Source organism: Onychomys torridus, chromosome 1 (genome assembly GCF_903995425.1).
Source record: "Onychomys torridus chromosome 1, mOncTor1.1, whole genome shotgun sequence".
In the NCBI taxonomy this organism is placed as follows: Eukaryota; Metazoa; Chordata; class Mammalia; order Rodentia; family Cricetidae; genus Onychomys; species Onychomys torridus.
The window spans coordinates 47,027,412-47,040,117 of record NC_050443.1 but is presented as its reverse complement, the minus strand read 5'-3'; the positions used below and the strand labels follow the sequence as shown (position 1 = coordinate 47,040,117).

Here is a 12,706-nt window from a genome sequence, read left to right as displayed (position 1 = left end):
GTAAAAAGAAGTATTTAAAATGGTAGACTTTTTACTTTAGATTTCCTGTCTTGCACACATACAAAAAATAATTCCTTTTGAGTCTACTGATCCTTAAGACATAACGATAATTTTAAGGAACTCTGAAGGCTTGGATATTTTTAAGACTTGAAATTAGATGCCAAAGAATGAAATTTAAAAGTAGTGTGTATTAGCTCCATGTGATGGGGCCCTCTCTGTAATTACTATACTTATTTTATTTGTTTGCTTTTTGAAACAGGGTTTCTCTGTGTAGCCCTTGCTGTCCTGGAACTCACTCTGTAGACCAGGCTGGCCCCGAACTCAGAGATCTGCCTGCCTCTACCTTCTTAGTGCCGGGATTAAAGTCATGCACCACCACTGCCTGGCTGTAATTGCTATTCTGTCATGGCTGAGGCAGGAGGATGGAGACTTTAAAGACAACCTGGGCTGGCTGCAGAGTGAGACATAGTTTGAAAGGACCTAGCGAAAGAAAGAAAGAAGGAGAAGAAAAACAAAAAACAACTAATATTCATCAGTGACAGTACTATGGAGAAAATTTAGGGTAGCATTCATATACATATATATGAGAATTAAGGAAAGGTCTCTCAAGTTAAAGGGTAGTTGATATTTAAATACAGAACTCAGGACTGGAGAGGTTCCACAGTTAAATATAGAACTCAGTAGTATGAGGCCTTCTGAGTACTTTATACTTTTCTTAAAAATGATAATAAAATATTTGAAGTATGTTTCAAACATAAAATGTAGTATATATTTTGTAGTCTAGCCTCCTCATTGGGGGGGGGGGTGGGATATTTTTAGAGTTGACCTTAGCATGCATTTGCTAGGGTTCCTAAGTGAGGGATATGTTTACCTGAGGTTATAAATGAGGAGCCCTAGTCACACTTGTAAAGATGGACATTCCTCTATCCTGGTTTCCAGCCAGGCCATTATTGCTGCTTAAATAATAGTACATATCTGCTCAGCTGGCAGTGGTTTTCCTAAGATTAAGGGATAAATATGCACGCGCGCGCGCGCACACACACACACACACACACACACACACTCACACATGGGAGTTTGTAGTAATTAGCATGGATGAGAATGTTTGCTCTAGGTTATGTCAAACATTTAAATTTATTTAATTTGGACATTTACTTAACAGCCAGCTAGACAGTGTATATTTCTATGTCTGGCAGTCAATATGGTATTCATTTTATTATGAGTGACATGGGGGTACTAATCTGAGTATTTGGTAACTGAATACAGATTTATATCACAAAAGAATAATTGAAGCTATGTAAGTGCTATATCTTTAGTATGTTATGACCACTTTTATCTCTAAAATGAAGGCATTAACAATTAATTCTATTAGATTATATGTGTGCATTATATATAAAATAAAAATATAATGTTTTATTTTGTTCATGTGTGTGTGTATGTGTGTGTGTGTGTGTGTAGTCTTTAGTTTGTTCATATTTGGTGTGTGGGTAGTCTTTGTTCACATGTCGCCGTAGTGATTCTATTCTTAGAATGGGTAAGTAGAGTCAGATCTAGTCTGTATACCTGAAACTGGGCCTTCAGTCTTTCATGCTCATGTGAATGCACTCCCTTGGTGTACTGTCTGGCAGACTTCTGAGACATTGACCTGGGGCTGCTGAGTTTGACTTGGCATGCCCGCATTAATAGGACGCATTGACAGAGCATCTCTAATACCTGTGGTACAAGCTTGGAGTTGGGTCTGGATGAATGATTCTAAACTTTTCTGTCACTTCATCTGCATTTTGTGAAAATCACTGGGTTTTCTCGTAGAACCTGTGTGAGTCCTAGGTAAGCTGTACTTGATAATAAATCTTGGTGTCCCACAGAGGTCCAGTCATTTGGAGGAAATCCGATATCTTTCTTTAGGGACATAAACACTATGGTATGTAGAGTGATCCTAAAATGACACCTGCTTTATTTTGGGCGTCAGGCCCTTGAGTGTGTAAGTGGAGCTCGGCAGGCTGCCTGTTGGCCATGTTGTGTCCTTTGATGGGACAGAATATATTTCTGTCGATGGCTTCCCTCTGGGGTCTGATGAGCCATTGGTGGATTTTTAGTTTTTGTCCTCAAAACCAATATCTTTGAAGCTGCTGATTTTCTTTCCCTATCTTGGTTTACTCTGCAAAGAAATGCACTTGTCCTTTCTTGAGTCAGCAACTATTACCTTAATTCTTGTTGGTTTGAGACCAGGAAACTGAGTTCCCACTTGTCTCACTTCATGAAAAGTTGCAGAAGCAGGCAGCAGGCCTGCAGTCCTACCACTTGGGAGGCTGAGGCAGGAGGATCCCAGGTTTCCAGCCAGCTTGCAATACCTGGGAGGCCTGGTGTCTCAGCCTAACAAAACCAAAAACCATGGAATAAAAGAATACTCAGAAGTCATTAATATCTCGTCTTGTGCCAAAGGAAATTATAGAGACATCAGATTTGTTGAAGGCTATGTATTCTTGGGCAAATTTCAAACATCCCTTGATTTGTGAGTATATTCTAATTCAGTCTGTTATCTCAGTATAGATTTTCTTTTCACTATGTGAGGACATTTTGATCTTAGCTGAATGGATTTCACTTGTCCACTTGTAAAGAAATTAGGCAGTAAAAGTTTGTAGTATTCACTGTGGTCAACTGTATAGAAGCTTAGAGACCTAGGTGTTATCTTTTGACTTTCTTACAGTAGAAAAAATGATTTAGCAAAATGTAAACATAGTATTAACATTAAGCAATAAAACTACTTTAAAAACTGATGCTTATTGGAAAAATGATTCATTTTGACACTCCCAAAGTCTTCCATATTTATTTATTATTTACCTGTTTTTTTCTCCTGAAACCTAGAATGTACTTTCTAGAGGTGAGTCTGGAATCAGTAGTTGCTGGAGTCCACAACCATCATTAATTTAAGAGAACCTCCCATTGAATATGTATTATTTAGAACATTGCTCTTCTGTCATGAGTCCTGTTTTATAGGTGATTTATTTCTGTGAGCCATGAGAATTTTGAACTTGTGTTCCCTGCAGAAAGCTAGGCTTTCCCACCTGTGGCTTTTCTTGACGGATTTTTTTATAGGCTGCTGAAGTTGTATTTGTTTTTAAGGTCCATGGTGCTTTCCCCCCATCTATATATACCTGAGTGCCCATAAAATAACACCAAGAGAAAATTAATTACTAGTTGGATACCTCAGCCTTTGGAGCTACTTTGATAATAAATCATTGCCCTTTATAATTCACAATGGTGCAAACAACAGAGATCACATGTACATGGTACACCATGTGTGTGTTCTCCTCTGTGATGCAGCACATGTATGTAAGGAGTGACTTTTCAGTTTAAAATCTGTCATGATTTATAGTCCTTGGTATTATCAGAAAAAAAATTCTAAAATATCTAATATTTTTAAAACTTATTTTAAGGGGTTCTTGGAGAAATGGCTCATTATTTAAGAATTATTCTCTTACAGAGAACCCAGGTTCAGTTCTCAACCTCAGAGTTACTCACAACTGCCTATAACTCCAGTTCCAGGGTATCTGAAGCCTTCTTCTAGTCTCCTCAAGCACCAAGCATGCATGTGGTGTACATACTTACATACATGCAGACAGACAGACAGACAGACAGACACATACACACACAAAATTAAAAATCTTTTTTAAAATATCATTTTAAATGTACAGGACTATCTATTTTAGGAAGTCTTGAGCTGTGCTGAGAACACATCAGGCACTTGCTAGCCATCTATTTGTCCCATTAAAGTCACTTACAGGGAACTGTACATTTTTATCTTTCTTGCAAGGAGAAATAATTTGATCCTTTTATTTTTTAACACCCAGCCTTTCTGTGATATTATGCATAAATACGATTTCATGCTTTCTTCAATACCTACCTCCCATGTTTCCTCTCTGTCATACCCAACTGTCTCCGTGAAAGTGGTGATGGGCATTTGGAGGCCAGTGAGAATCTGCAAGGACTCGTAAGGCTTGAAGCATGCTGGGACATTTTTATGTCTCTAGGGAGACGGAATACTGAAGACACACTTGGAAATAGGGTGTTTGATAACATTTATTCTTTTTGGTTTTCATTTTTAGAAATTAAGTTTGTTCTTTGGCAATTTCATACCTGTATATATTGCCTTCTGTCTGCTCTCTCTGCCCACCTCTCCTCTCCCTACCACCTCCTTGCCTGCCGGTTTTGTCCCCCACCTTGATTTTAACCAGGATTGTCTGTGTGACCTCAGCCAGGATTGTAGCAATCCACTGGACCCTGGTGGCTTAGTGCTGGGTACGCTTCTTAACATGTAGATGCCATCAGAGTGAAAAGTAATCAGTGGTCTCTGCTTGTCGAGAGCCTGATGCTGCGCTGGCTTTCCCCTGGCTTTCTTTGAGCACTTCCTTGCCTTCAGGCACTGTAAGATGCTCCAGGCTCACCCTGGAGACTTCCTGCCTCAGTCTTCACCCATTTCTGCAAGGCTTGTTCTGTGGTATTTGTACTTTGCTTTGAAGGAGTTGTTCTGACCATGTCTACTGCGTTTATTTGGGAATAATAGGCACAGGTTGCACTCAGGTTTTAGTTCTATGTGCATGCAAACATTTAACTGTCCCAAAAGACTCCAGGCGAGGACAAATAAAACATGAAGAGAACAAAAACAACTGCCACTAGTCCCCTCACATGTCAGGTTGGCAGATGGCCTGTCCCTCTCCTTGTCTGAAAGTTCAAGTGATAAAGGCTCAGCAGCCACCACCCCCCAGCAGGGGTGGCAGGTCTCCCAATAGGCTAATTCCTAGAGTGGTCTCCTTGTGATGTTGTGGAGAGTCTGATGTCCTTAACGTGAATGGAATGTACAGAACTGGGATTCAGTGGGTATGGAGAAAGAGTCTTTTAATTACGTAGAGAGAAAGAGGTTGGGTTTTTATTTTATCTTATTTTATTTATTTATTTATTTTTTTTAAGAATTAATATGGAGAAGCTAGCAAAAACTCTGGCTAGTTAATTGTTTTAAGTAGCTTGTTGTATGCCGTAAATGTTATTGACTGGATGCCTTTAAGGCCTGTGAAGAGCCACCATTCAAAGGCATAATCTCCTTTTACTTATCATGGTTTACATTTGGTCCTGGGCAGCTGCTGTATTGAATGCACACATTTTTCCTTTTAGTCCTGTTTAAAAAGAGCAGGTGACTGATGGTGTCCTTAAAAAGTAATTGAAAGGAAGCAGGCCTGAAGATACATTCTCAGTAGAAAAGACAAGACCCTCAGCTTGCATCCAGATTCCAAATGTGTGATTTGTTATTTTCCTTATTTACTCCTTTTCAAGCAGCTGGGGGGTGGGGGGAGAAGGGGACAGAATGCCAAAAATAAATCATACTTGATTGCTTCTTGGAGATTGTTGTAAGTAGCAAGATCATTTTCTCCCAAACCTTCTCTGAGTTCTGTCGTCTTGTTATAAACTCCTGAAACAAAGTCATCAAAAAGTAGAACGCACAGATAGATAGCTGTGGTTCTTCACTGGTTTAGAAAACTTCCCGTGATTGTTATTTGATTTGTCTTTAGGTGAAGAATTGCTTTGAGGCCTGGACACACTGGGAACCCCTTCCCCATGATGCTGCTTGGACACAATGGTCATTAGGCAACCTGTGTACCAAGAGAAGAGGCATTCTTCTGTAAGGTAAGGTGACGCAGGGCCAGCAGTCCCCTGTGCTATTTTGAGGAAAACACCATCTAACTGTTACTTTCGCCTTGAACACGGCTCGTGAGTTGGGTGAGGCTGCAGCTTCAGTAATAGAGGATATGCTTAGAGGCTTAAGGCTCTAGGTTTAGGCTCTAGCATGAATGGAATAGAGTTGAGCAGAAATGAATGAGTAAAATTGTAACATAAAGAATAAACTAATGTATCTACAGTGCAGCAGGCACGGAAAGAAAAACCTCAGTTTATTTGTTTCAGTCTTTTTCCTACATAGCAGACCTCTTTCAAGTGCCAAGATAATCTCCTATTTAAAAACACTCTTTGGGAGCTGGGGAAAGGGCTTAGTGGGTAAAGTGCTTGAGCGCAGGAGTGAAGACTGAAGTGTGGATCCCCATTGACTCACATAAAAGCTGAGCATGGAAATGCACACTTGTAACTCCAGCACCAGAGTGCAGAGACAAGGAGGATCATGGCGGCTAGATAGCCAGCCAGGCTAGCAGAAATGGTGGGGTCAAGGTTTGGTGGTGGACCCTGTCTCAAAAAATACGGTGGAGAACTGTAGAGAAGACACCCTAAGTGTGTGCGTATGCACATGTACCCACAGAACTCACTCAGAGCCAATGTGGTGGCACACACCTGCAATCTCAACGCTCGGGGGAGGATCAAGATCTCAGGGCTAGCCTAGGCTACATAGCAAGTTGGGAGGGCAACCTGAGCTCAATGAGACTGACTCAAAAACAATAGTAAAGTAAAAACAATTTCAAAAGCATTCTGTTAAAGATGATGGTCTGAGTAGACAGTAAGAGCTTCCATTAACCTATTCTGGTGAGTTTCGGTATTGTCTCTCATAGCTCTGAAACTAATATGAAACCTATTCTGAAAGGTATTTTTTATGTTAAATTTCTAAGCCAAGAGACTGAATTTCAAGGAAGTAATTAAGTGAAGAAAGAAAAGGAAACTTCCTTATTAAGAGAACAGATTATCAAGAAATTTTCCATTTCCCAATTTTCTTTGAGGAAACAGCTATTTGAGGTAATAGCTTGATATTTTTAAATTACATCACTTAGTGATACTGCTGAGACTGTAATGATGTCACTTTTATGTGTAAAAGCACATCAGATGTTTGTGGTCTGAACCTGTGTTGGTTCCACCAAGCTAGGTGGTAGCAAAATTATCCTGAGATGTCTAACCTACATATGAGAACAGAATATTTTCAGAGGGCTTTATCACATTTTTTTCATTCAAGCAAATTTACTTAGAGAATTGGACGATAGTAACCAGGAGGTTAGGCTAATTGCCTCTTTCAAATCAGCCCAGTTGGAATGTCTTCCCAGGAGCTTGTCAGTCTAGGTGTCTGTGTGTATTTGATGGTTGGAAGCACACAGACAGGCCTGTACCCCCACATGAGAAGTAACCGTTTTACTTTGGACTCCCCTGTGTATCTGGGTGAGCTCATACATGACCTACAGAGGCTGTGGAATCCTCAGCACTGTTGTTCACTCAAGTCATTTTATCTTGTGGTTAACCAGCAGACCATTTATCATGCTACTTTGAGTGTTTATAAAGTAAAACTTGTGGTACAGAAATTAGAAAAATGTTCCAAAAGAATGGGACAGCAAAAGAGGGGACAGAGCATCATGTTCAAAGAGCCTGAGATGGGAAAACCAAGAAAAAGGGACGCGCACGCGTGCACACACATGTACACGTGTACGTACATATGATCTATTTTACTCTAGCTTAGTTTGCTCAGCCTGCTTCGCCCTTTTAACTGCATCAACAATAAGATACTGTTGGACTACTTCAGACACTCAGCCTTTCTTTTTCCTCGTCATAGGCTTTAGTCTATGGGCTGTTTTTTCTAACTTGTGATAGAATCTTTGAGTAGTTTGTGACTTAAATCTGGATGGTGCGTCATAGAAATCAGACTCTCCAAGACTGATACCACTCTGGCCCTGCCATCTTAATCTCTGGATGCCACCTCTATTTTGCCTCACATAGAGCCATCATGGTCAAATGTAGTTTCAAGTTTTCGGAAGAGAATTTTTCTGTTAATTCAGGGATTTCTGTGTGGCTTTCTCTTTCAATTAATTTGTGTCCTTAATGCAACTATTGAAAGTTTTGGTCTTAGGAGATGCATGTTAGCCAGGAATATGGCTGCCATTAATTACTGTACTGATTTAGGAAGTGAACATTCCTGTGGTAGTCAGTGGGCACAGTGTGAAGAGCCACATATTCTAAATGTCACATGTTCTACCTTTCCTGAAAGGCTGACCCCTTTGACCTAATGACTGGTTGGTGAAAAGTGGACTCTGCTAGGATGTTACACCACCACTGTCGGAGGAACCCTGAGCTCCAGGAAGAATTGCAGATTCAGGCTGCAGTAGCTGCCGGGGATGTTCACACAGTACGGAAGATGCTGGAACAAGGCTATTCCCCAAATGGCCGGGATGCCAACGGCTGGACCTTGCTCCATTTCTCTGCAGCAAGAGGAAAGGAGAGATGTGTTCGGGTGTTTCTAGAACATGGAGGTGAGTTTACTAGATGCAAGGAGAAACTTGTGATAATATGTTGAGTTGACAGTGCATCCATGCATGCTTACATTCACTTGCGTTAATGTTCAGTATCTTTTTTTCCCTCTTTGCAAAGATTTTTGTGAACTAAACACTGAGTTTCGTTTCAAACCAGATTACCGAGTGAGCTTTACCCTGGCATGTGTGATTTCTGCAGGGAGGCAAGCTAACCCAGGTTTTCAACTCAGAGCCTTTATTGGAGCTGGTAGCGGGTTTCAGAAGCAAAACTGGCTTCTACCACTGGGAGTTGCCCAGGTTCCCCCTTGTGGAAATTGCTCAAGCAGAGGAACCTAGCACAGGTCCTGTGAAACATCTCAGCCTCCCCGTGCCTTAGACTATAGATGTACTTCCCTTTCCTCCTGTCCCTTGGAGCTCTTGCCTTTTCCAGAACTTACAGGGGATTAAGAACACCAGAAGAGGGCTGCTTCTCTGAGGGTTTCTGTAGACATGCATGGTCAGTGACTACATTTGCCATTTGGTAGATCTGCTTCAGAAAACTGGCCGTTTCTACAAGGCTTGGAAACTAATGCCCTCCATTGACTCCTCTCCAGTGAATTTCAACTTCATTCTTACCCCGGCAATAGGAGGCGGAGGGGGTGTGTGTCCATTTATAGACATCATTTGTGTCTACACTGTCTATATATTAGGGTGCAAAACAGCTTGTCTGGGCTCTTCTAGGCCGTCAGCAGTGCTTTGTTTCATTCCGAGAGTGTGCTATGGGATGTGCACTAGCTAAAAGACTGGCCAGGCTTGCTTGCCTTCTGAAGCACAGGAAAGGTTAGACGTTCCACAGCTCTCACGTCCGCCATATGAATTAGTGACTGTACAAATGCTAAGGCTCCGAGCCTAGGCTGACTGCAGGGGAAGGCTAAATCCAAGTCACAGAGTAGTCATGTGTCCCAGCGGTCCACAATAGGAATGATATGCCCCAGCTCATTGACTGTGGACAGAGTCCAGAAGTTCACGGGCCTGTGCCCACTCGTGGCCATCCTCCATGTCATTTCACCTTCTAACTTACAGACCTCAGTTCTGCAGTTAATGAAGGGGGGTGTAAGTGGAATGCCTGAACAAAGAGGATCAGAACGAATTCTGCCCATACTTGGTAAAATTAAGACTAAGATCATAACTCATATTTGCTTATTTTACCTAGTTCTGTGCCTTCCAGCTCTGTCACGCTTGCTTAATACAGAATAAGTTCACATAGTCAGTTAATGCATGGATACTATCTCCTTAAAACAAAGCACATCCTCAGATACATTACACACAGGAGCCAAACCCTGCTTGACCTACCCAGCTCCTGCGTGCCACTACTCAGAAGTGTCCCTGGCATGAGTGACTCTGGGTGCTGAGCCCTCTAGCTACTTCTTAACACACTTGTAGAAATTGCCGTTCCATGTAGGTTTGTTGGTGGTGGTTGTTTTTTGTTTTTTTGTTTTTTGTTTTTTTCTTTTTTTTTTTTTTTTTTTTTTTTTTTTTTTCGAGACAGGGTTTCTCTGTAGCTTTGGAGCCTATCCTGGACTAGCTCTGTAGACCAGGCTGGCCTCAAACTCACAAAGATCCACCTGCCTCTGCCTCCTGAGTGCTGGGATTACAGGCGTGCGCCGCCACCACCGCCTGGCCCATGTTGTTTTTAAACTAAACCGAATACTGACTTACTGCTCTGCTACAGTTGTTTTTCACTTAACTTCATGGAACATTTTTTTTTTCTTAACTCTGAGGTCTGCTGTTGTAATGTGTGGATGTGATATGACATGGAAAACATGTCATAGCTGTGACTGTGTGCCAGCTGGACTTTTTCTTTAAGTCAATGGGTGATGAGGGTTAAAAGGAAAAGCTAATGATGAGTCGGATTTAACTTGTAGGCTGCAGCTCCTAAACCTCTCTCTCTCTCCTCCACCCCTCAGATGACAATTTACAAGGTCGAGGGGGGCTGTGTGGTGGAGTGTGTATCTAGTATATCCGAAGCCTAGAGTTCAAGACTTCAAGTCTTAACACTGCACAGAAAGAAAAGTGTGTATGTGCATGTGCACGTGTGTGTGTTTGAGTGTGTGTTTGTGTGTATGTGACAAACTGCAGTTCATGAACCCACACTGCACAGTGTATTGCAATTTAGTGCATTTGTGGAGTTGGGTGTCCAGCACCACAATTAATCTCTAACGTAATTGTTCCTAGACAGTGATTCTCTTAGTAATGCATTGAGATTTACCCTGCTCCCTTCAGTGTAGTATTCGTTCATATAAATGTGCTACCATTGGGTTATACTTTCAACTTTGTTCCTTTTAGTTTGTTCAGAAAGCGTGACATTGGCTCAGCAGACTTTTGAGAAGGTAGTACATAGTACACCTGCTTAAAACCCAGATTAGTGTGCCCTGGGCTGTGCAGGGAGGTGGCCACTAACTGCTCTTGACTACCAGACTCCCCTCCGAAGCCGTGGCCTTCACTGGCTCCTGCTGCCGCTGAAGAAATAGCCTGTGCACCGAGCCCAGCGGCCCCCAGCCCTTCCTTCTAGCCCACTCCTCTTTTCAATGCTCTCTTGACTAACTGGACTTTTGTCACAGAACAGCTTTGCCATGATGGTTCCCTGTCAGTGCCCAGTTCAGCCTCAGATTCCACTGTTCAGGTAGGATTGATTGACACTTAACTCCAGTTGTGGGACATTTGAAGTTTGAATTTTTCTGCTAGGGCCAGTATTGCAGGGAACGTCCTTGATTGTTTTTTTGTTTTGTTTTGTTTTGTTTTGTTTTGTTTTTCTTTTTTTAACCTTTGTCAGAGTTTTTTTTTCCCTTAATTCCTAGACGTACTTGCCAAATCAAACAGTATTTTATGAATGCTGACACACTGCCCTCCAAAGAGCCTGCAGTTGCCTATGCCCTCCCTGCCTGGGTGTGACAGTGGCCAGTCTCCACTTGGCCCAGCAGCATATTGCCAGATGGCTGGCTCTTCCTTGTGTGACATGTTTGCCCCCTCCCAAGATGTCATAGGAGTATCAAACTGACAAGACTGAGCTCGTCAGGCTCATCCTCACTTTTGGCTTGTTCAGGTGCCCTCCTTTGTCAGTTCCAGGTAGAAACCTTTTCCCAGCTTGAGGGGATTCCACGTTCCTATTGCCCTCACTATAAACTGGGCACATTCTGTTTTGCCTTTGCCTGGCTTGTGTCTCTTGGGCCTTGGTTAGTAAATACTTCATCCTGCAGGGTCATTATTTGCCTGCATTTTCTTCTCAAGATTTTGTGGCACTTGGATCCCCAGTCTGCCCAGAATTGGCATTCGTGCATGAGAGAGATGTATTGGTACAATATCACCGCTCTTCCCCCCAAGGTTGTCTAAACTTCCCTTCTTTCCTCATGACATTGCTGGGTCACACACAGGGGTTTAACATTTGTGCTTCTACTTCTGAGTTCTTATTTAGTGCTCAGGACCAGGGTGATGCTGTTTGTATTGTTCTATTAGAACATTGCTGCAGTCAAAAGACATTTGGAGAATGCACCCCCCGCTGCAAATTATAAACGAGTTTGAAAAGGTTAGTTAAGAAGGAAATGCATAACTCCCCACCCCCTTGGCCATGGTCATGCAGGAGGCTTCGATACATATGCACATCCTCCATGTAGTGTCCCGGCACACTGTAAATGGCCCTGCCTAGGAGTGCCATGCAGAAAGGCTACAGACTGTGTTAGGCACCTGTGTCCTCACCTGTGATGTGGCCAGTTGCTTGATCTTCTGAATTTTTTCTTCTCTGATTAACTGTCTCTTTTCTTCACTTCTTTTCATGAAGCCGCTGTGCCACCCCTCAGCAGGGAAACCTCTTTCCTCATCAGGACTGTGGATCGATTTCCTTCACCACCACATTATATTGCCCTGTCCCAACCCAGTCTCCAAATAATGAGACACTTCTAAGTAGAAGTGGAAATTAAATGCAGTAGGGGCTTCTTATTTCCCTGCACAAAATCTTCTCAGTCCGTCATGTGCTCAGCACAGCAGTAGATCCTCTGATCCCTGCAGCTGCAGCTGCAGCTCTGTGCAGCAGCCCTTCCCCCTTCTGGGGGGTCTCTGAGCTCGGAGGTGTAGTCACAGAGGTCATTGCAAAGCTCCTCCCACCATGGTCTCCTTTACTTTGCATGTACCTGCTTCCATTTTAAGTCTTCTGAGCACTTCTCGGGGCTACCCCCTCCTTCCAGTTGACTAGGTTAGGCGAGAACTTCATTTTTGCCCATTTGATGCCGCTGGGCCCTGGATGATGCTCTTTCTCCCCGGTGGGATACTGTCCCCTGGACCTTATTGCTGCCCCAGTCATAAGCATGCTGAAGGGCTTTAGCTTCCTGTTCAATGTCTGCAGCTTTAGTTCACCTGAAGGTGCCTGAAGGCAGAACCACATACATGTTTGTTCCCCGTGAGAAAGAGAGCAGACACTGGTAATCCAAAATGATTGGTTCCTAACCTTG

The 12,706-nt window shown here is 42.5% G+C and overlaps 1 protein-coding gene across 1 annotated transcript in view; it reads left to right on the top strand.

Moving 5' to 3' along the window:
* Nucleotides 1–12,706, top strand: part of Asb7 (ankyrin repeat and SOCS box containing 7) — a 41,699-nt gene that overhangs the window by 1,843 nt on the left and 27,150 nt on the right. The window contains exons 3-4 of the mRNA XM_036200974.1: nucleotides 5,565–5,679; nucleotides 7,964–8,225. Of these exons, the coding sequence (XP_036056867.1) occupies nucleotides 8,015–8,225 (211 nt within the window). The 5' untranslated portion in view covers nucleotides 5,565–5,679; nucleotides 7,964–8,014. The remainder of the gene's footprint in view (nucleotides 1–5,564; nucleotides 5,680–7,963; nucleotides 8,226–12,706) is intronic.